This window comes from Phocoena phocoena, chromosome 3 (assembly GCF_963924675.1).
Source record: "Phocoena phocoena chromosome 3, mPhoPho1.1, whole genome shotgun sequence".
Lineage (NCBI taxonomy): Eukaryota > Metazoa > Chordata > Mammalia > Artiodactyla > Phocoenidae > Phocoena > Phocoena phocoena.
In genome coordinates, this window is record NC_089221.1 from 159,119,789 (window position 1) to 159,140,244 (window position 20,456).

General features: G+C 47.6%; 2 protein-coding genes and 2 non-coding genes across 5 annotated transcripts; all 4 read left to right on the forward strand.

Moving 5' to 3' along the window:
* Positions 1-1,395: 1,395 nt before the first annotated feature.
* TRIM52 (tripartite motif containing 52) lies at positions 1,396-5,607 on the forward strand. Of its 2 annotated transcripts, none has more exons than XM_065875560.1 (2): positions 1,396-2,196; positions 5,539-5,607. In XM_065875560.1, exons 1-2 carry the CDS (start codon positions 1,396-1,398, stop codon positions 5,605-5,607), a joined length of 870 nt encoding a protein of 289 aa, XP_065731632.1. The 2 variants fall into 2 exon arrangements, with proteins under 2 accessions (XP_065731632.1, XP_065731633.1); XM_065875561.1 differs by lacking the exon at positions 5,539-5,607 and adding an exon at positions 5,334-5,384.
* A 9,501-nt stretch (positions 5,608-15,108) lies between these two features.
* RACK1 (receptor for activated C kinase 1) lies at positions 15,109-19,732 on the forward strand. The gene is made up of 8 exons (XM_065875559.1): positions 15,109-15,346; positions 16,355-16,526; positions 17,051-17,198; positions 17,449-17,544; positions 17,966-18,076; positions 18,515-18,655; positions 19,159-19,269; positions 19,630-19,732. Exons 1-8 carry the CDS (start codon positions 15,238-15,240, stop codon positions 19,693-19,695), a joined length of 954 nt encoding a protein of 317 aa, XP_065731631.1. The 5' UTR covers positions 15,109-15,237; the 3' UTR covers positions 19,696-19,732.
* LOC136121768 (small nucleolar RNA SNORD95) lies at positions 15,609-15,676 on the forward strand. The gene has a single exon (XR_010655779.1). It is a non-coding gene; the product is annotated as a small nucleolar RNA SNORD95 (small nucleolar RNA).
* Positions 16,812-16,890, forward strand: LOC136121760 (small nucleolar RNA SNORD96 family). Its single transcript, XR_010655772.1, has one exon. It is a non-coding gene; the product is annotated as a small nucleolar RNA SNORD96 family (small nucleolar RNA).
* Positions 19,733-20,456: the final 724 nt, after the last annotated feature.

Here is a 20,456-nt window from a genome sequence, read left to right on the forward strand (position 1 = left end):
TTATTGAGGGGTGCAATCACTCCAACGGGTGTTGAACAGCATCTTATTGAAGCAAAACAGAACATATCAGAGTGACTTGAACGCCCTAAGGAAAAGAACAATTTCCCCCAATTTTGTTTCTGTCATATATGTGCAAGTCTATATTGGATCAGTACGTGCAATGTAATTCTTACTGAGGGTCAAGTTAAAAAAAGAAAAAAATAAACCTTGTGAACGTTGGGTGAAGGATGACCGCTCGCCTATAACTCTATACTCCTTGAAGGAACAATCATGCCTTACTCATTTTTTTGTTCCTATAACGTGGATAGATGAAAATGGATGGATAAATGGATTGATGGGTTATGCATGCCTATGATGGATGGATGGAGAGATAGAGGGATGGATGAAAAATGAATGGTTATTTGGGTGGATGGATGCATGCATGCATGCATGGTGAGTGGATGGTGAATGGAAGGATTATAAATGGAGGTAAAAGGATCCACAGGCGAAGCTGGTGTCTGCTGAGGGCAGGCAGCAAGAAAGGGGTGAGTTGGTCTGAGGAAAGTTGGAAGCACCCAAGTCTTCGCGCGAGATTCTTTGATCGTGATCACCGCCACCCAACTGCGCAGTGAGCTCGATCCCGCCAGGTTGCTACAGACCACGCCCTCGAGCGCTGCAGCAGTGCAGACAGAATCCTCCCTACCACAAAGGCCTCTGGTTAGAGGGGCCGGAAGTGCACGAGAGTACCAGAGGTCAGCCACCGCAGTCCCCACCCTTTTGGGTCCATCTGGGGACGGGCTTTCCTGAGCGGCTGTTGGACCCTCTGCGTCTGGCTGATTAGAGCGCTCAGTGGCTTAAACTGATTCTCTCGCCGCCTCCACCCATTCTGACTAGGCCCTCTTTCCTGTCTGGGGCAGCTGGATGGGCTGCAGGGGTTTCCGGGGGTCGCGTCTCCGGCTTCCGGGGGAAACCATAGAGAGGTGGCCCTCCGTCCGCCCAGTGCGCCCCCTCCTGAGTGTGGATTAACGTGCTTACGTCATTTTCGGTCACCTCTGGCTGGGTGAGGAGCGCCGGCTTCTGAGGCGGAAGCTGCCAGGTCAGGCAAACCGGAAGGGAGGCGAGAAACGTGAAGGGATCCGAGTTTGCACGCTGAGTCTCAAAGGGAGGTGGGGGCCGCATCCTGGTTGCGCCCCCACTGCCTTCCGAGGTCAGCTGTGAGTTCGGGCCTGGGGCTTTCGCGCTTAAAGCTGGAGAGAGTCAGAGAGGGGCGCAAGGCTTCTCTGAGAGCCCGAGTAGGCAGAGCAGGGTTGCGGACAGCTTTGGATCACCAGCGTCGCTTGGAGGTAGGCCTGCCGGTGTGTCCCCCGCTTCTCAGCTGTGAGCGGACGCATCCATACCAACCGGCAGCGCGTTAAGATGGCTGGCTATGCCGCTGCTCCCAACGCCTCACAGACCCTTCAGGAGGAAGCGGTATGTGCCGCCTGCCTGGATTACTCCAAGGATCCCGTATCCATCGGCTGCGGGCATAACTTCTGCCGTGGGAGTGTGACGCAGCTGTGGGGCAAGGAAGATGATGAGGAAGTCAGGGACGAAGAGGAAGGTGAATGGGAGGAGGACGGCGAGGCGGTGGGGGCCATCGGTGGATGGGGCAACTCCATTCGAGAGGTTTTATACCAGGGGAATGCTGACGAGGAGTTGTGCCAGGACCAAGAGGATGATGAACTCTGGGACGGTGACGGTGGTGTAAGGGATTGGGACAACGTGGATTATGTGTGGGACCAGGAGGAAGAAGAGGAGGATACGGACTATTACCTGGGAGGCGTGAGACATGACCTGAGAACTGACGTCTACCCAGAAGAGGAGATATTGGAAGAATACGATGAGGACGACCAAGAGCTGTATCCTGACACTCACCTGCCTCCTCCCCCAGCCCCTCCACCGCAGTTCATCTGCCCCCAATGTCAAAAGAGCTTTACGCGTCGCAGCTTTCGTCCCAACTTGCAGCTGGCCAACATGGTCCAGATAATTCGCCAGATGTGCCCCACTCCTAATCGAGGGAGCCAGGGGAATGATCAGGACATCTGCTCCAAACACCAAGAAGCTCTGAAACTATTCTGTGAGGTGGACAAAGAGGCCGTCTGTGTGGTGTGTCGAGAATCCAGGAGCCAAAAACAGCACAGCGTGGTGCCAATGGAGGAAGTGGTTCATGAGTACAAGGTGAGCGGCGTGAGGGAATGTGGGGATTTGAAGGGAGTGGAGGAGAAACCAGGGGAGCTGGGGACTTGGCAGTTGAGCCTCTTCTTTTGTGACAGATGGGGCACAGGGTGGAGAGAGATGGGTATATGTGGACGAAGGAGACATTGGCTGAGGCTGACTGGCTTCCCCAGAGGAAACTGACAAAGACAGTAACTGGGAGCTGACCATTGTTGTTACTCCCTTTCAATCTACCGAAGTATATAAGGGGGTAAGAGTGACAGGACCCCCCCACCCCCAGTACTTAATTTCCCTCTGATGTGAGTCCTGAGTCTATACCTGACCAAGACTCGGGGATCCTTAATATATAGGAATGGAAAGCCACAGTACTTGTAGATAACAGACATTCAGGACGTCAGCACAAGCAGTGTCAAAACAGAGGACTAATACCGGTTAGACCAAAAATCCAGGTGTGATTCCTGGACTAATAGAGCAACTGGACACACCCACCCTCCCAAAGTCTGGGGTCACTTTCCCACCTTCAGTAGGGCCCATTTTCCCTGTAGAGAAAGGCAGAGGGCATAAACATCTTTGATGGTTCAGAATAAACCTCTTGGCCTGATCACTTTCCTTACCTGGTATTTTATCAGAGTGGAAGAAGTGAAGGATTTAGGATCAGATGACCTGGCTCTGCAATTGACTGTCTAATCTTGGGCAAGTCTCAACCTCTTAGCTTTACTTTTCCCTTAGGCTTGTTAAGATTAAAAGAGATCATATATGTGAAAGTATTTTATAAACCATGAAGCGCTGAACAAATGTTTCTTTAGTTTGACTTTCCTCTAGTTTCCTTTCATTTCTTTGGGTTCTGATTTGGTTAATACCTTGCTTTCTAGGCCTGATCTGAGTATTAGAAAATTGTCTCAATGACAGCATGAATACTGTCAAAAAGCCTAGATGGATGTGACTGCTAGCAGTACCCAAGGAGGGAGAGGTTGCCTTCAAGTCCATAAGTCTTATAATCAATAGCAACTGCTCACGTCTTAGTAGTGCTTTAGTTTATAAAATGTATTTCCTCATGTTCTTCTACAGCAGTGACTTTCAAACCATAGATTTTGACCAATTAGTGGGTCTTAAAATAAATGGATTATGCCCAGCATTATTTTTAAATGAAACAGAAGAGAAAATATCAGAGTGCATGGGAGCACAGTAAGTATTGTTTTATGAAACTTTTAAATTATATGTACACAGGTGTATACTTGGTTTCAAAACACAAACATAACACTGCCCTACAGGCATTACATATTAGATAATATCATCACCCCCCATTTCACAGTAACTATTGGCAAGTGCACAGTTAAGACTCAAATCTTCACTACAAACCACTGCTAGTTCCATCATCATATTAATATGATTTAAGGATAAACCCTACTACCATGCTTTCCCCCCAGGGTAATAATTAAGTTTGCTTATAGAAGAAACTATGTCCTATATTTCTGGGTTTTGGTACATTGAAGCTGAGGAGAGGAGGTAACCTTTCATTCCTCTGCTAGGATTCTCTAGAAAGGATTTTGAAACCGAAATTTTAATTGAAAGCCAATTTAGACAAGAGAAAAGAGGTGGTCTTTTCATCTGGGGAGACCAGCTAACACTCATTTGAAACCTCAGAAGTTATTTATAAAGCACCTTAGTAAGTATAAACAGCAAAACCAAGTTAAACAAATAGGAGATAATCCCTTTCAAATTATGTAATATTTTTTTAAAAAATAAAACTTATTTTCAAACATATACCAGAACTTAGGTTGATGGTGTTACCAAACATAGGAGTTACACTGAAGACGTAAAAATTATGTAGGCTATGTGTAAACTGATATTAACTGACATAGTCTTTCATTCTTTATACAGTTTATAGTTTTGTCACTTCCTTTCATTGGTAAACATGCACCTTACAGTAGCATGATTTAGAACCATAGTATACAAAACTCTCACAATACTCTCACAATAGTTAACATTATATGGAACTTTTTTTTTTTTTTTTTTGCGGTATGCGGGCCTTTACTGCTGTGGCCTCTCCCGTTGCGGAGCGCAGGCTCCGGACGCGCAGGCTCAGTGACCATGGCTCATGGGCCCAGCCGCTCCGCGGCATGTGGGATCTTCCCGGACCGGGGCACGAACCCGCATCCCCTGCATCGGCAGGCGGACTCTCAACCACTGCGCCACCAGGGAAGCCCAGAACTATTTTTATATAATGGTTTATTTAGTATGCTATACATTAGCCACCACATAGTTCTGGTTACGTTAAATTCTCTGTTGTTGCCTACTAATTCAACAAGATTTTAATCTTACTTTGGAGGTGATCAAGCTTTTTTAGCTTTAGGGGCTATGAGTCGGGAGTTGTTACTCATAGACTCAAGGAATAGGTCAGTGATTTTCAGGAATAGAAAAGAAAGGCATTCTCGCCCCCTCCCTTCACACATAGCAGCATTGCAGGGTATGGGGAGAGTTATCATTTATAAAATCATATTTAGTATTATAATGTTAAAAAGAAAAAAAGATTTAATTTTTCATAATATAAGAAATAAATTGGAAAGAACTCCTTGGCTGGTGGGAATACAAAGATGGAGCAAGAATCATTCAGAGTAAGGCCTATTGTCAGTGGGGTGCATAACTAGTTGGATACCCAGAGATGTTTGTTGTGGATATGGTGCCATTTATACTGCTATTCCTTAAAGTTTAATTTTGTATAAGAAGAGGCTTTTTAGCTCTGAAAAGTTTACTTATTTACATCTTCCATTTTGTCCATCCCATGAGTTAGAGTTCGTCTTGACTCTTCAAGCTAGAATCAGAGGATTATGAAAATAAGATCATTTAGATTGACCAAGGGCACCATTAAATGGTGTCAGGTTTTAGGCGGCAGACGGGTGTATAAAAAGAAAATGAACAAAGATTGCACTTGTTGAGGCTCAGGCATAACTGGATGCCTGTAATTGCCCTGCCACCCAGCTGCCGCTGATAAAGTCATTCATTCATCACTCTGCAAGAGGGACCAGATGCTTCCATCATCAGTACTCCTTGTTTTTCTGTTTTCTCCTTTGAGGTAGCTAAAGATGGCAGCCAAAAATTTTTTGAGGCTTTTATCAAGTATGGATTCATGTATTATGCAGAAGATAGGGTCAACTTCTTCGGCTGAGTTATCTGAAAGTGTTGGGCAGTGAAACATGCCAAACACTGTTAAAGTTATGCCACTAAAAACAGTATTCTGCAGAGCACAATTCTCTGCAGTTTTAAGATTGGACAGTATTGGAATATTAACAGGAATCTTCAAAGGCAATGAAAGCTTACTATTAAATAGCCCTTTTAACTGCAAAGGAGAAAAAAATGGAGAAACCTGTGAAACCTTGCATTCCGAATGCTGCCACAACTTTGAGAGGAAATTGAGGAATTCCAGAATTTCTTCATCGACTTCTGCGTCTGAACTCTGAATTCACTGACTGAGCATATCAAACGTCAGGTTTTAAAAAAAACAGCTCATCCTTCTTTGCTATTAGTTGAGATTAATCTACTGATGAAGAAAATTGTGCTTTGTTTATGTTCAGAATAAGGCTTTAAAAACTGTGGATGTGCTATTTTCACTAAGCGAGCACTAAAGACAATATTTTTGAAGTTGTATGAAATGAACTTAGTTGGAAGAAAAAAATGATAGGAGTATATGTTGGTAGTGCTACAGCAATGACATGTTTTAGATATGGGTCTTTGTCAAAAATTCAAGAAAACTGGCATTCAAGATGTACTGCAGGGCTTCCCTGGTGGCGCAGTGGCTAAGAATCCACCTGCCAATGCAGGGAACACGGGTTCGAACCCTGGTCCAGGGAGATCCCACATGCTGCGGAGCAACTAAGCCTGTGCGCCACAACTACTGAGCCTGCGCTCTACAGCCCGTGAGCCACAACTACTGAGCCCGCATGCCACAACTACTGAAGCCCTGCGCCTAGAGCCTGTGCTCTGCAACAAGAGAAGCCACCACAGTGAGAAACCTGCACACCACAATGAAGAAGAGTAGCCCCCGCTCACCGCAACTAGAGAAGGCCCATGCACAGCAACAAAGACCCAACACAGCCATAAATAAATAAATAAATAAATTTATTTTGAAAGAAAGAAAGAAAGATGTACTGCAGCAGTCACCATCAAGCATCGACTTCCATCAGTCTGCCCATAATCTACTGGAAATCTTAAGCCTTGCTGTCAGCATAACTGTTGTGAAAAATAGTACATTTGATCCCAGTTTGCCTTGGTTTTCGAAGATCTGAATGCTGTTGAGAATGTTTTCTGTCATATACTGAGGTTCCTTGGTTGTCAAAGAACTTAGTTCAGCTGAATTTATGGACAGAACTGATTTTGGGACGCCTGTGATAAAGAATCTGTACTTTAAAACTTCAAAAATTGGGCTTCCCTGGTGGTGCATTGGCTGGGAGTCCGCCTGCCGATGCAGGGGACACGGGCTCATGCCCCGGTCCGGGAAGATCCCACATGCCGCGGAGCAGCTGGGCCCGTGAGCCATGGCCGCTGAGCCTGCGCATCCGGAGCCTATGCTCCGCAATGGGAGAGGCCACAACAGTGAGAGGCCCGCGTACCGCAAACAAACAAACAAAAAAAAAACTTCAAGCATAATTTAACACGTTGAGGCTTAAAATACATTGACCCTGAAATGTCAGGGGGCAAACACCAACATCACTGCTCATTACGAAATACTTTAAGTACTTGCCAAAAATCTAGCTACAGATAGCAAACTCATGCTAAAAATGTCTTAATTTTCTTGGTCAATCTTTAGAGAATGGGATACATGAATGTTATTTCCAGGAAAGGAAGAAAGAGAGAAGGAAGGAAGGAAGGAAAAGGAAGGACGGAAGGGAATCTAAAACTATTTTGGGTGATGTGTTCTTGACCTTGTTCTTGAAACCTACCTGCGGTAGCTTTTGGGAAGAATGTTTCACACTGATGTTCAGTCCTCACTGGAAAAACTTCAGGACGAGTTTGTGGAACTCAAAGTCTGATTGTTTTGACTAGAAACTTTCAGACTTTAATCCATTCGTTATTCCATTTTCTCCTTATATCTTAAAAGCTTTTTTTTTTTTTTTTTGGTATAACTAACTGTGGGAGAAAACACTGCAAGAGTTGTCAAAGCAGCTTGTGTTTTGTTGCATCTTCTACACCATCCAGGAAAGAAAAGTTAAGGCTTAATAGTGACATGGTTATTACATCATCTGAATAAATTTTTGCCTTCCAAAATTTACTATTGCTTTGATTAATTTTAATCATGAAACTTAATTTTGAAATTTTAAATAACACTGAGGGAGAGAGAATGTGAGATGTGAAGGTATATGGAAAGTAAAGGTGTGGGTTACAAAAACATTGAGAAAAACTGATATATATCTACATGCACCAGACGCTTATCTGCTTATTCAATGTCTTCCCTACTGGGTTCAGCTGTTGACTGCTGTATCACAAGACAGACTGTTTAAGCTTGCTCCTCTCTACTCCTGTGGCTGTACCCTGCACCTCATCTTCACACAGACTTGCTACACATCTGAAATCCTGAACTCCAATTGCACCATGACCTTAGCTCTTAGCATTCCAGTGCAGTTAAACACACTCCAGTTATACCTGCCCTTCATCTTTATGGAGGTCACTGTTGCACTGACTCCTAATTTTTTTCTTTCCCAATTTATCAGACACTTGTTAGCCTCACTTACTATCCTTCTGACCCTGGACCGCACGATTAGTCTTGGCACGAAGAACTGATCCATGTTGTGGTCTAGACCAGGGTTTCTCAACCTCAGCACTCTTGACATTTTGAGTGAGATAGTTCTTTGCTTTGGGGCGTGGGGTATGTCCTGTGCATTCAAGGATGCTTAGTAGCATCCGTGGACTCTACCCACTAGATGTATGGAGCACTCCTCCACCATTGTGACAACGACAAATGTCCCCAGACCTTGCCAGATGTCTTGGGGAGGGGTGGTGCAAAAGCATCCCTGGTTGAGAACCACTTGTCTAGTCTCAGGGAAGTGGTCAGATCTACGGACGTGCCATTACTAGCCTCACTTAGGCCCTATAGCCAGTGCCTAGCACAGGTGTTCAAAAGTGTTCAGTGGAAGAACAGCCTCACCTATCTGGAATTTTATTAAACGTAGCCTTAGCATCAGTGGATTAATTGATATGACCCCCACTTCTCCCAGCTCTTGGCATACAGGTGGCAGGGTCAACAGGCCTTTTGTAAACATTAGAGCTGTCTGTATCACTGCCATCAAGGGCTAAAACAGATAAAGCAGTATATGAAATTGAGATCTAGAAACAATTAGCAAGAAAAGGCAATCACTTCAGCTATCCCTTAGTTTCAGCAGGGCCATAGGGCAATTGTTTATTTTGTTTTTTTAAGTATTATTCAGAACTTATAGATAAGACCAGAGCCTCTCTGTTCCTGTCAGAGTGGAAGAAGCCCTGGGCTGATACATATTATATAACATCAGCCCTTAAAGCGCTTCCTTAAAATCTGAGGCTCCTCCTTAGATTGGCCATCAACCTCTGGTCCCTATGCCATCCCTTCTGAAACATTTATAGGACCAAGAGATTCTATGCTGTTTCCCACCCCTAATCCCTGACCACCTTTGAAAGCTATCCTATAACAGTGAAGTTAGCACAAATATTTATTGACTGATAAGACAGGATTACAAAAAGGGGGAGACAGGGACACTAGCCCTCTATACCAGCTCTAAAAGGACTTTCTGCAATGATGGAAGTGTTCTAAATCTGTGCTATGCAATGTAGTAGAGGTACCACAGGCTACATATGACTTGAGCTCTTTAAACGTGGCAAGTGCAACTCAGGAACCGAATTTTTCATTGTATTTAATTTTAATTTAAATAGTCATATATGGGTAGTGGCTGTCAAATCATGTTGAACTGTACAGTTCTATACAAAAAAGGCAGGTTGAACTCTGGTCCTTCCTAGGACCTTCAGGAGTAGTCAAGTCCAAAGGGAAGAAGAAAAAGGAGAAGTAAGACAACTTTCTTTTCTCAGTCAGGAGAGAGACGGCTGTAAGGTGATATTTTTAGGTATAAAAGGAGAAAAGGCAGCTCTTTTTTTAAAAATCTGACCAAAATGGCCTTGAGCCAGTTACAGTTGTGATCCGTGTGGATCACATGTAAGAGATGTGACAGGGGAGAACTCTAGTGAAAAGCAGCTAAAAAAAACCCCATTACCCTCTTCCCAAAAAGAGCTGGGGCTAGAACCTCAAAACAGGAGGAGTATAAGTATAAATAAGGTTTTATTTCATGCCTGACTTTTTGAAAATGGGATGAGGGGCAGAACCTAGTATTTAAGCAGGTAAATAGGTTCTTCCCTTTCTCCTTTCATACTAGATCCTGACAGAAGGTGGTGAGGAGGTCTTGGAGTCCTGGAAGGGAAAGCAGTGTGCACTGGCAGTGTTAATGAGAGAAGATGAAGTGAGAGGTTCTAAGAATAACAGGGCTGAAGAGGAGGCTGTGAGAGCTAAAGGTAATGATAAATTTAACTTTTAATGATAGTGTTTGCCCACAAACCAGAGTCCTCAGAGGTACAGTGTGAGAATCTGGGGCTTGGCGAAACAGCTCATCTGTGCATGTGGGAAGTATAGGAGGAGATGCCACAAGGCTCCTGTTACTAGGAGACCTGCTACTCTTCTCCCCAACTATCCCCCTTCCAAAAAGGGGGGAAAATGGATACCTCAGGGATTTGAATTAGATATAGCCTTAAAGAACAGGGAGGTTCACTCCTCCACAAATATCTCACTAACTGAGGTTCATGCTTAGGCCTTCCTTGCCTTTTCTCCCATCCTAAAGGATTCAGATCCAGAGTTGGTCAGAGGCTTCTGGTCGAAAATTCCACTTGGCATCTAGCAGGGCCCCTGCAAAGATAAATGGGGATCCAGGTGGCCTGCAAGAGGATCCCTGGAGGTCACACCCCCTTTTTTGTCTACCATTTCCTAAGCACATAAAATCCCTTCTCTCCCTCTGTAGCAAAGGATGGAATTTCTCAGCAGGCGCTGGCTGTTTAACCCAGGTGTGAGCAGGGAAGGGTTATGAGAGCTGAGGGCTGTCTCCTCAGCTGTCATATCTTGTAGTGAGCTAGCTAGCTTCAACGTTCCATTTCAACATAATCTCCTGACCCTGGTTCATATGAAATCCTCTTCCTGGTAAAAAGCCGAGAACAGGCACCTTGGGCCACCTTTTGTCTCTCCCTACCACCTAATGCTGCTTTAAATCCTTTAACAAGGCAAGAAGCTTGCCTTCTGCTGGCATTTCTTATAGTCCTGCCTGGAATACACCTGACCAGATCATGCCCACTTTCATAGCCTCTGACTCTGCACATCTGCTAAAGCACCCAGGCCCTGGGGAATCCCACAGTCCCTCTCGCAGGGAAGACCCAATAGAATGCCTTAGCAGCTTTCTAGGCGACTGTTAGACCTCAGATTACTGGCTAAGATGGACAAGGAATCTTTTTCAAGAGACATTTAAAAATGGCATGTGATTTCTTTCTAAGATCTGTTCCCAGCATTGATTTAATGCCACATCCCCACCTCTCACTAGGAAGAATGGAACAGAACCTATAATTACAGTCTCACATTTCCTTGTCTCCAGCCTTTTTGAACTTAATTCTTTAGGCCTCAATCATTAAATAGCTTCTGTATTCAGAACCCGAGTCTAGACCCTGGAGTAAAGGAAGCAGGGTAGAGATGGATTGGAAGAGATGGTCAACCCCTCATTCATAAGGCCTTTGGTTAAGTCCTCTGTCCTTTCCTTTGTAAGACTCTCACGATCCTCTAGGAGACCCTCCTGTCCAGCTTCTGAACTCTACTTGTTTCTAGTCTTACTCCTCCAACCTAGCCTTCACTCTGACTACAGATGCCTTTCAGTAAAATCAAGGCTAGGCAGGAGAGGGATGAGATAATCCTAAAGAGACTGTCCTGGGCTTCAGGACAAAAGCACTAGGGTTCCCTGCCCACCTTGGATTTCACTCTACTTTCCTTCTTGAAACCATCACTCCCAAACCTGTGCATGCAAACCACTTGCACACCTCGTCCCCCAAGCTGATCCCTCTGCCTGGAGCGCCCCTCCCTTTAACTACTTGCCCCCAACTACTCAGCCTGTGAGGCTGGCCACCATGATTAGAATCTTCCTCATACCAAAGCCTCTACCAGGTGCTGGGAATGCAACATGTGAGCAGAAACAGCCTAGTCCCTGTCCTTAGGGCACTCAGAGGAGTCGGTGGCAGAATTTAAATGAGACCCAACAAACACTGCACCACCACTATGACAGCATGAAATAAAGGAGCCTCACCTACATCTGAGGGTCACAGAGCGCTTCTCAGATGTGGCAACCGGAGCTGAGACCTGAAGGAAGCTTAGATTTAACTAAGAAAAGGGGGGTTAGACACGGTGGGCCTTCCAGGCAGAAGAACAGTGTGTGTTCTGTGTGGGAGAGAACGGATGAGTTGGAGGAGCAAGGGAGGGCCAATGTAGTCACAGCAACAGAGCATGGGGCATGCCAGAGCCAACCACACTGAATCCGCAGAAGGACAGTAAAATGATGAAGGGAAACCGCCTGCCCAGGGCTGGCAGTCAGCAGGCCCTCTGGTCCTGGCCACACACCTTTCCCTCCGTCCCTTACCCAGCACCTACAGAAGCCCTCACCTCAGCATTCAAGGGAAGACCTCTCTCACCTCTTGAATGCTGGCAGGAGGGGATGGAGGCCTCTGCTCCCGGAGATCACGGACCTCTGGCAAGAAGCCTAAGGGGCTCTTTCCAGCTGTGTGGGTCCTGGGGGCTCCCTTCAGAAAAGGAATAGTGAGACAGACTTCCTTAGAAGAGCCTCTCCAGTTTCTTCCGTGGGATTCGTACCTTGCGTGGAATGGAGGTGGTGCCTGTCGGGACGGGAAAGATGGGGCAGCCCAGGGGCTCAGATGATAAGTGGGTGAGACAACAAACACTAAACTCGGGGCCAGGACCAGTTTTGCCTATAGGGCGTGGGCGGCCTGGAGAAGTGAGAAGATGGCTTGGAGGAAAGTTGAATTTTCCCCAAAGGGCAGATGAGAGCAGGCTTCCACCTCCCTGAGGTTGGAGAAAAGATGCCCTGGGTGAGAAGGAAGAGGCCTGGAGGCCCGGCTCAACCTGGCTAGAGTAGTTAGTAGACTTCGTTGTGAAAGGCACAGCTGATTCTCAAACTATCCAGCAGCGGAGGGACATCACTCTATGTCCCTTTTTCCCAAAGGCCAGGCTCCCTTTGCTAACTGAGAGTGAACCTACAGATTCCTACTTGAGAGGAGTGAGGAGACCAGGTGGACCCTAACCGGGCCAGGCGAGGACCTGGATGCCCAGCAGGAAGCCACGGACACCCTTGAGGGAAGTGGGCGTGGATGGGGCTCAACTGCAGCTGGGGCTGAGCAGGAAAGGCTGCTCCACCACCACCACCCCCGCCCCCGCCGGAGCTACTGCCAGAGGTCCCCAGCGTCCGCAGGGTTGGGGCAAGGCCTCCTTCGGCTAAAGATTGTCTTTCAGTGGCATTATGGCCTGCTGGCCTACCCTCCAAGAAAGGATAGGCCAGGTGGTGGTTGGAGGAAAACTCTAAAGTGGAAAGCCTGAATCCTGCAGGGTCTCTGGTCAACAGGAAATTCCACTACATCCCATTTCTCTCTCTCCTCCACTGGCATCACTGGCTTAGTCCTGGTGGGCTCCAGGGCAAAACCTGAATTCCCTCCTTGGCCCCATAGGAGGCGGCACTGCGAGAACGTCTCAAGAGTAGAGACAAGTGTGGGGAGGAAAGGCACCTTCAAGGGTCTCGGCCCAGAGGCAGGGCAAAGAGGACTTGGGAGGGGCTGGGCAGAGGTGGGCTGGGGAACCCGGGAGGGCAGGGCTTATCTGGGAGGCTTCTGGAAAAGAGCCTATGTTACAGAAAGGTCCCATCTTTGAGCCGGTGTGAAGGACCTGGCTGGCTTCTTTTGAACCTAGTCTCCTGGTGGCCTACCTCAGGGACACGGATTCCACAGGGGTACCCCGGGCAAAGTTCAAGAAACAGAGAGCCGAATGAGGTTTCTCGAGGGGAAAAAATGTAATAATGTGATTGAGTGATGGCGTCTTTGGAGAGCGGAGGTAGGAGGTGGAGGAGCCAGTGTTCTCGAGGGCAGAGGAGATGCTGGGCAACACATCCCACATTCCACACTGAGATGACAAAGAATCGCTAACCTCTCCACTGTGCTGAGCGCCCAGTGGGGCGCAGGCACGGCGGGAGTCATGGGCAGCGAGCTGGATACTGGGGTGAGTAAACACAAGGGTCTACCACGACCACAGGAGAAACAAAACGCGTGGGTGGGGGTAGAGTTCAGTGTTGGAAAAGCGACAGGATAGCCAGGTGGGGGCGCCATGGAGGCAGGTGATGTACAAGCCTGGAAGCCTTAAAGGACAGTCGTTAGGCTATGGAGGAGCCCAGCGTGGCTGCGGAGGAAAGCAGGGGTCTGCAAGGGACCAGGAGAGTAGCTGCTCTCAAGGGACAGATTCTGGCCTTCTTCGCACACTGGAGTGGCCATAACCCACAGCAGCTTTGCCATTGCCCCTTGCCTTTTTTCCCCAAAGGCACGCGTTCTAGCACGGCTTTCCAAGGTCCTTCCCCCAGACTGCGAGGCCCTCAGTCAACTGCCCCCCACCTCCATCTCATTGTTTTGGTCCCCACGGCCTCCAACGCTCCAGCTCTGTACTTTTGCACTGACTCTTCCGTCCGATTGGAACATTATCCCCCCATAAATTCTCAGGGCTTTCTCCCACATCTTCCTGTCTTTGTTATAATCTCCCCCTCGAGCTCTCTCCTCTCCATCCCATCGTATGTAAACTCAAAAAGCAACAAAGAAACAGGTATGTTTTATCTTGTTCACAGCTGTATTCCCAAGACCTAAAATAGGGTCTGGTACCCAAGAGGCGCTCACTAAGTTGCGTGCATTTACTCTGCCAGGCATTTTTCTGGGCGTTTTACCTATCTTAACCCACTTACTCTCCACACCATGTGAGGTAGGTACTATTATTCCCACCCTCATTTCACAGATGAGAAAATAAAGTTAATACATGTTACAAACAGGAATGAAATACTTGGGCACGCCTGGACCCGCAAACCCCTCACCTTTCTGTGAGTGGTTTGGCCCGAGTACGGAGAAGTCAGAACCCGGAGGTCCTTCCTCTTGAGGCCTTTCAGTTTCTGCGAGAGCTCTCCGCGCTCTTGCCTAGGAGGGAGCGGGCTACTGTCCAGCAGCCCACAGACTGATTTTTCCTCCATCCCCGGTTTTCCGCTCCGTAACCCATTCCTGCCTTAGTCCTGGGTGGACTAAGTCCGGGCATGGAGTTCCTCAACCAAAACCATCAGAGCATCAATCTCTTGAGGGAAGAGTTGCCCCCGCCCCCCGCGCGCAAGGAAATGTGAGGGTTTAATAGTTTACCTGACAAGGTTTATTTTTAAAATTTAATACCGTATTTTTCACATTGCCCACCGTTACTCACAGTTGCGCCCACGAAATTACGCTCCCTCTCCGCTGCCCTCCAAGCCACCAAACGGAAAGGGCCGGGTTCGCGCTGAGCCACGTAGGGAGAGTGAAGACGCTAGGCGATCCTTACGGGAATGGGGCGTGCACTTTCTCTCTTCCGCTTCTTAGACCTCATGCCCCAACCGTGAGGAGCCTTTTTTAAATATTCGGGCGTGTTGGTTTCGGAATGTATTTGTAAGGTGTTGCCGAATTATGTTGCGCGGCGGAGGAGACCATGAGGTCTTCTCATTTTACATCCCACCGTGCACTACACGGCGCCACCATCTTGAGCAGAAGTGAATTATAAGGAGGGCGCCATTTTGCTCGGGAGGTCGGATATTTCCGGTTCCGGCGCAGAGCTGCTCGCTCTTTTTCTCCGCAGGGCCGCGGCAGGAACGTGTGTGTGTGGGTCGTCTCTCTGAGCTATCCAGTTCCATCCTTGTCGCTGCGGCGACACCCGCATCCGCCGCCGTCATGACTGAACAGATGACCCTTCGTGGCACCCTCAAGGGCCACAACGGCTGGGTGACCCAGATCGCTACCACTCCCCAGTTCCCGGACATGATACTGTCCGCCTCTCGAGGTACGGCTGAGGTGTCAGGTAGAGGACTGAGGGGTAGGGGGCGTTGCGCGCGTCGCATGACTGGGCCTGTGGGCCGCGAGGTGGGGTGTGAGTTGACCCCTGCCTACTTGTCAGCACGGCTAAACCCATGAGGCGTCCCCACTTGGCAGACTCCGAAACACGGATGGCTGCCGGGAGGGTTGCACGGTTGGGGGCTTTTTTAAAGTCTCTAGCACCCTAACCCGCGTGTGTGGCTGTGTGCCTAGGAGCCTACGGGTCGGGCGGCGCGGTGATGAACCCAACATGCCATCTGAGTGCCCATGCTGAAACCCAGAGGCTGTTTCTGAGCTGCCGCCCGGCCGTCTACTCGGTGGGAAGTGGGGGGACTCCACGGAGAACCTCGTGACATCAGTCTCACGGCTAACCCGGGTCTGCCCATTCTGCTCTGGGTTTTTCTTATTCACTGTGTACCTCGTTGCCTTTGGAGACTTCTTGTGCCTTGCGTTTGCGCCCACGCTATTTTAAAATGGATCATCTAAGGCTAGGATCATGTCTGGCACGTAATAGGAAAGCTTGTTGAGTGGAACACGTTGCAGGGAGAGCAGGCAGTCCTGTAGCGCCTAAAGTGACTTCTAATTCCAGCACTTCTTGCAGCCCTCAGTAGTCTTTGGAGGCCCACAGCTAGTCTTCCCACACCCAGGCTGCTGTGTTAATGCACTAGATCTCAGAAAATACTTAAAAATAGACGTTGAATCGGTCTGAATCGCCAAAAGGGGCATCCATAACCTGGTAAAGTTCCACACACCTGAGTTAAATTCTCAGGGTACCACTTAGCTCTACTTGACTCTTGAATAGAGAGTCACTTGGATTTGGCTAGTAACTGCAGTCATAGCCTGTAGTTCCCCTACCCCCTAAACGCCCTTAATTAATCTTGTGAGCCCACCAGTCACCTTGAGGCATTATCCAGCAGGTCAGAGGGTGGGCTGTGGGGTTTCTGACTGGGTTTTCTTTTGTTTTACCTGCCCTTAGACAAGACCATCATCATGTGGAAGCTGACCAGAGATGAGACCAACTACGGTATCCCACAGCGTGCTCTTCGGGGTCACTCCCACTTTGTTAGTGACGTGGTCATCTCCTCAGATGGCCAGTTTGCCCTCTCAGGCTCCTGGGATGGAACCCTTCGCCTCTGGGATCTCACAACGCAAGTAGCTCCTCTGGGGCACTGGGGGAAAGCTGGGTAGAAATGAGGTAGATAATATCTGGAAGTGGTTTCCCAGGGGTGATGGGTTCGTTGTGGGAACTATAAGGCAGAGAATACCTGGAGAAGATAGTTGTGTGGCCACCCTCCTTGTTTTTAATGTTACACAGAATTGCTGAGGAGTGGTCTGGCCGAGCAGTTTTATCAGATATTGCACTTGGGAGTAGGCACAGTTTGACTGTGTTGTGTGCTGGTAGCTCAGTCTTTGGACGGTCAGGCATAACGGAGGATCTTGGTGATGAGAGGTGACATTGTCAACCAATCCCCACATGGGAGTGAGGACATGTCCTGCAATTCTGAAGGGATTCTCCGGCATATTCTCGGCCAAGGGCCTGCTGTTATCAAAGCCATGTCCAGGGTTGTGTGAGTGATGCCGCTCCACTGGGAGAGGAACCAGGCCAGGCAAACAGTCTGTGTAAGAATGTTTGCAAAGTCGGTCTAGAGAGTAACCACGTCCTTCCTTTCAGGGGCACCACCACGCGCCGGTTTGTAGGCCATACTAAGGATGTGCTGAGTGTGGCCTTCTCTTCTGACAACCGGCAAATTGTCTCTGGCTCCCGAGATAAAACCATCAAGCTATGGAATACTCTGGGTGTATGCAAATATACTGTCCAGGTAAAGTGAAGGCACGTGTAGGGAGTACATGTTGAACACTTTCTCCCACCCTTCTTAATGGGGCCTTTATATGGTGATGATTTCAAGCCTCATCTGGAACCTAAAGGGGTTCTGTCCATTTTAAAGGTTTGGATTCTGAAGGTATGAACACAAGACTGTCAACATCCCACGTAACTGAGGGGAGGGGTGGGGGGTCTACAGTTTCATGGGACAAGACAGTTTCTCCTTATTTCCTTTCCATCCTTTGCAGGATGAGAGCCACTCAGAGTGGGTGTCTTGCGTCCGCTTCTCACCCAACAGCAGCAATCCCATTATTGTCTCCTGTGGCTGGGACAAGTTGGTCAAGGTGAGCTTGGACCCAGGGTGTAAGGCCTTTGCCAACCAGAATGTGTTCCCACTGCCTCCCAGTTGGTCACTCTGAAAGCTTTGTTCCTCAAGTGACCATTTTCTTCTTGATATTTGCTCATTACAGGCCATTAAATTTTGATATTTGGTCTGAAGTAGCTAATTGGGAACCCAGAGTCCCTTGTAAGATGGCAACACAGAAAGCTTTTTTTTTTTTCTTCCCCTCCCCAGTTTTAATCCTCATTGTCCTTACGTTGCCAAGACAGATTCTTTGACCTTTCTTTGTTACTGATAGAATGGAAATTGGCTATCCTATCCAGGAATACTTTTAAGCACGGTGCCATGCCTTTTATTTGAGCTGAGCCCTCTTGACCCTGATGGATCCCCAGGCCAGGTTCTTCACCTGTGACCCACAATTCCAGGTATGGAACTTGGCAAACTGTAAGCTGAAGACCAATCACATTGGCCACACAGGCTACCTGAACACTGTGACCGTCTCTCCAGATGGATCCCTCTGTGCTTCTGGAGGCAAGGTATTCAGAGGCCGGGAGTCTCCTACTCATTGGGGGACAGTGTCTTAGAATACCTAAGATAATGAGATAGCAATTTAAGAGTAAATGTTTCTGAAGAATATTCTGAAAATGACATAGATATCGTATGCTCTTTAAAAGAGATCCTTTTCTGTGAAGCTGGTTTCTTAAAGTTGCTGATGAGATTAGGATCCTGTGTTTTTGGAGCTTATAGTGATGCATTTTGAAGTTGTCAGAGACTCTTGATAGGGTTAGTGAGGTGTCATGTATTAAAGGAAAAGCATACAGAGATAAATGTTTGATACTTGAGAAATTGGCTTTGGGGAGGTCAGGGTACTATGATAAGCAGTTAGGAATTAAGGCAGAATCTTGAGACAAGGTGGATGGGATTAACATCCTGGAAGAAGTCACACTGCCCTCACTTGTGCCTTGTCCACCCAGGATGGCCAGGCCATGTTGTGGGACCTCAATGAAGGCAAGCACCTTTACACGCTAGATGGTGGGGACATCATCAATGCCCTGTGCTTCAGTCCCAACCGCTACTGGCTCTGTGCTGCTACGGGCCCTAGCATCAAAATCTGGGTGAGTGTGGGCTGCAGTTGAGGCCAGATACCTGGCTCTGCAAGCCCTGGCAATGTTATTTCCCAATGTGTCATCTGGCTCACTGGTGGGATTTGAACTTCCTGAACAACTGAACCATCACACTGCCAGTGGATACCTGAGAAGAATGAGTAAAACTTCTTGGGATTGGGATTTGCAGTGGTGGTAGATCTTTGCCTACTGAAAAAGAAGGATGACCAAGTGTAGCAATTTACTCAACCTCAGCACAATTGACACTTCGGGTAATCCATTGTTGGAAGAGGCAGTCTTGTGCACTTTAGGATGTGTAACAGCCTCCCAGGCCTCTACTTCCCACAAGATGCCTGTAGCAAACTAGTGGCAAACAAAAATGCCTCTCGGCATTGCCAACTGTCCCCAAGGGGGAAAAAAAATCATTCTCTTTTGAGAATTACTGAATTACAGATCAGAGAGGCTTTTGAGAGTGGCATTGAAGTGCTGAGTGTCCGGTTTTACCCCTTCCCCAGGACTTGGAGGGCAAAATCATTGTAGATGAACTGAAGCAAGAAGTTATCAGTACCAGCAGCAAGGCAGAGCCGCCTCAATGTACCTCTCTGGCCTGGTCTGCTGATGGCCAGGTAAGTGGGTCTGTCCTCAGGTGATTCAGCTTTTAACCTTTCACACTTTCTGCTCGTCAGCCATTTATAAAACCAGTGTCTTTGACATAGGTAAAATGATGGCTTATTGTCATTTTACTGACACAGCATCAGTAGGAAGATTGTGGTCCATGGGGCAGTGGTTACCTGTCTTCAATTAAGACCTTGATTAACTTCACCAGTTTACAAACCTGTGTGTGCTTACTGCCAGCTGTTGCTTCCTCTAGGAATACATAATCACCCGTGAATAGTAGTGGGTGATTAAAAAGGGCCATCTTTGTTGCAGTAGCAGGACTGTAGAACTCCATGGCTCTGATTTAACCTGTCATTTCTCCCTTGCAGACTCTGTTTGCTGGCTACACAGACAACCTGGTGCGAGTGTGGCAGGTGACCATTGGCACCCGCTAAAAACATGGGAGAGCTTTAAAAATTAAACTGATTTTCTTTTATAGTGAGTGTCTTCTCTGAAAACTTCCTGAAACTCATGAGGTTTGTGCAGTCTGCATCAGATTGGGGCTCTGGTTAAAAAGGTTTTGCTTTTCTTGTTTTAATCCTTTAAGGCAGTGCTCCCCGACCTTTTTGACAGCAGGGACTTGTTTCATGGAAGGCACTTTTTCCATGGACCAGGGTTTGGGGAGAGGTTGGTGGTTTGGGCGGTAATGTGAGCGATGGGGAGCAGCAGACCAAAGCTTCCTTGCTCGCCCGCCACTCACCAGAGGTTGGGGACCCCTGCTTTAAGGCAAGGCAACTCACCAGAAGAGCTGCTGCGTAATGACTCCTTTGCACTTCTTCCATAATTGAAGATTTAAAATAGTGTGGGGTGGTCTGGAGGTGTTAATAAATATAATCACAGAGATGGCTTTTCCTCCAGTGGCAGCTAAATGGCAGATGTGCAGCATATAGAGGTCTCTTACGTGCACCCTCCAACTCATAATGGCAATGAGTCCTTTCTTTGACTTCGATTTAGTGGGATTTCAACTAGATATAATGACATATAAAAAGACTTTGGAGATGTAGTGTGCCTGAGTCTTGGGCTCGAGGGCCATGGTATGGTATAAAGTCTCATAGCAGTGGTAGAAAAGAAGTGGCAAATGTTCTTCAAGTAGGTATTCTGAGGGGCCTGCCAGTAACAGGATGGAGGGGGGTAATAAGACTTATACGTTAGTCTG

Bases quoted from the DNA above. Each gene is read 5' to 3' on its own strand.
- TRIM52 (XM_065875560.1), top strand. From the start codon at position 1,396: ATGGCTGGCTATGCCGCTGCTCCCAACGCCTCACAGACCCTTCAGGAG. The intron at 2,197-5,538 runs GTGAGCGGCGTG...TTAACTGCAAAG, and splicing joins AAGTGGTTCATGAGTACAAG to GAGAAAAAAATGGAGAAACC.
- RACK1 (XM_065875559.1), top strand. From the start codon at position 15,238: ATGACTGAACAGATGACCCTTCGTGGCACCCTCAAGGGCCACAACGGC. The intron at 17,199-17,448 runs GTAAAGTGAAGG...CATCCTTTGCAG, and splicing joins TATGCAAATATACTGTCCAG to GATGAGAGCCACTCAGAGTG. The intron at 18,656-19,158 runs GTGAGTGTGGGC...CCCCTTCCCCAG, and splicing joins GCCCTAGCATCAAAATCTGG to GACTTGGAGGGCAAAATCAT.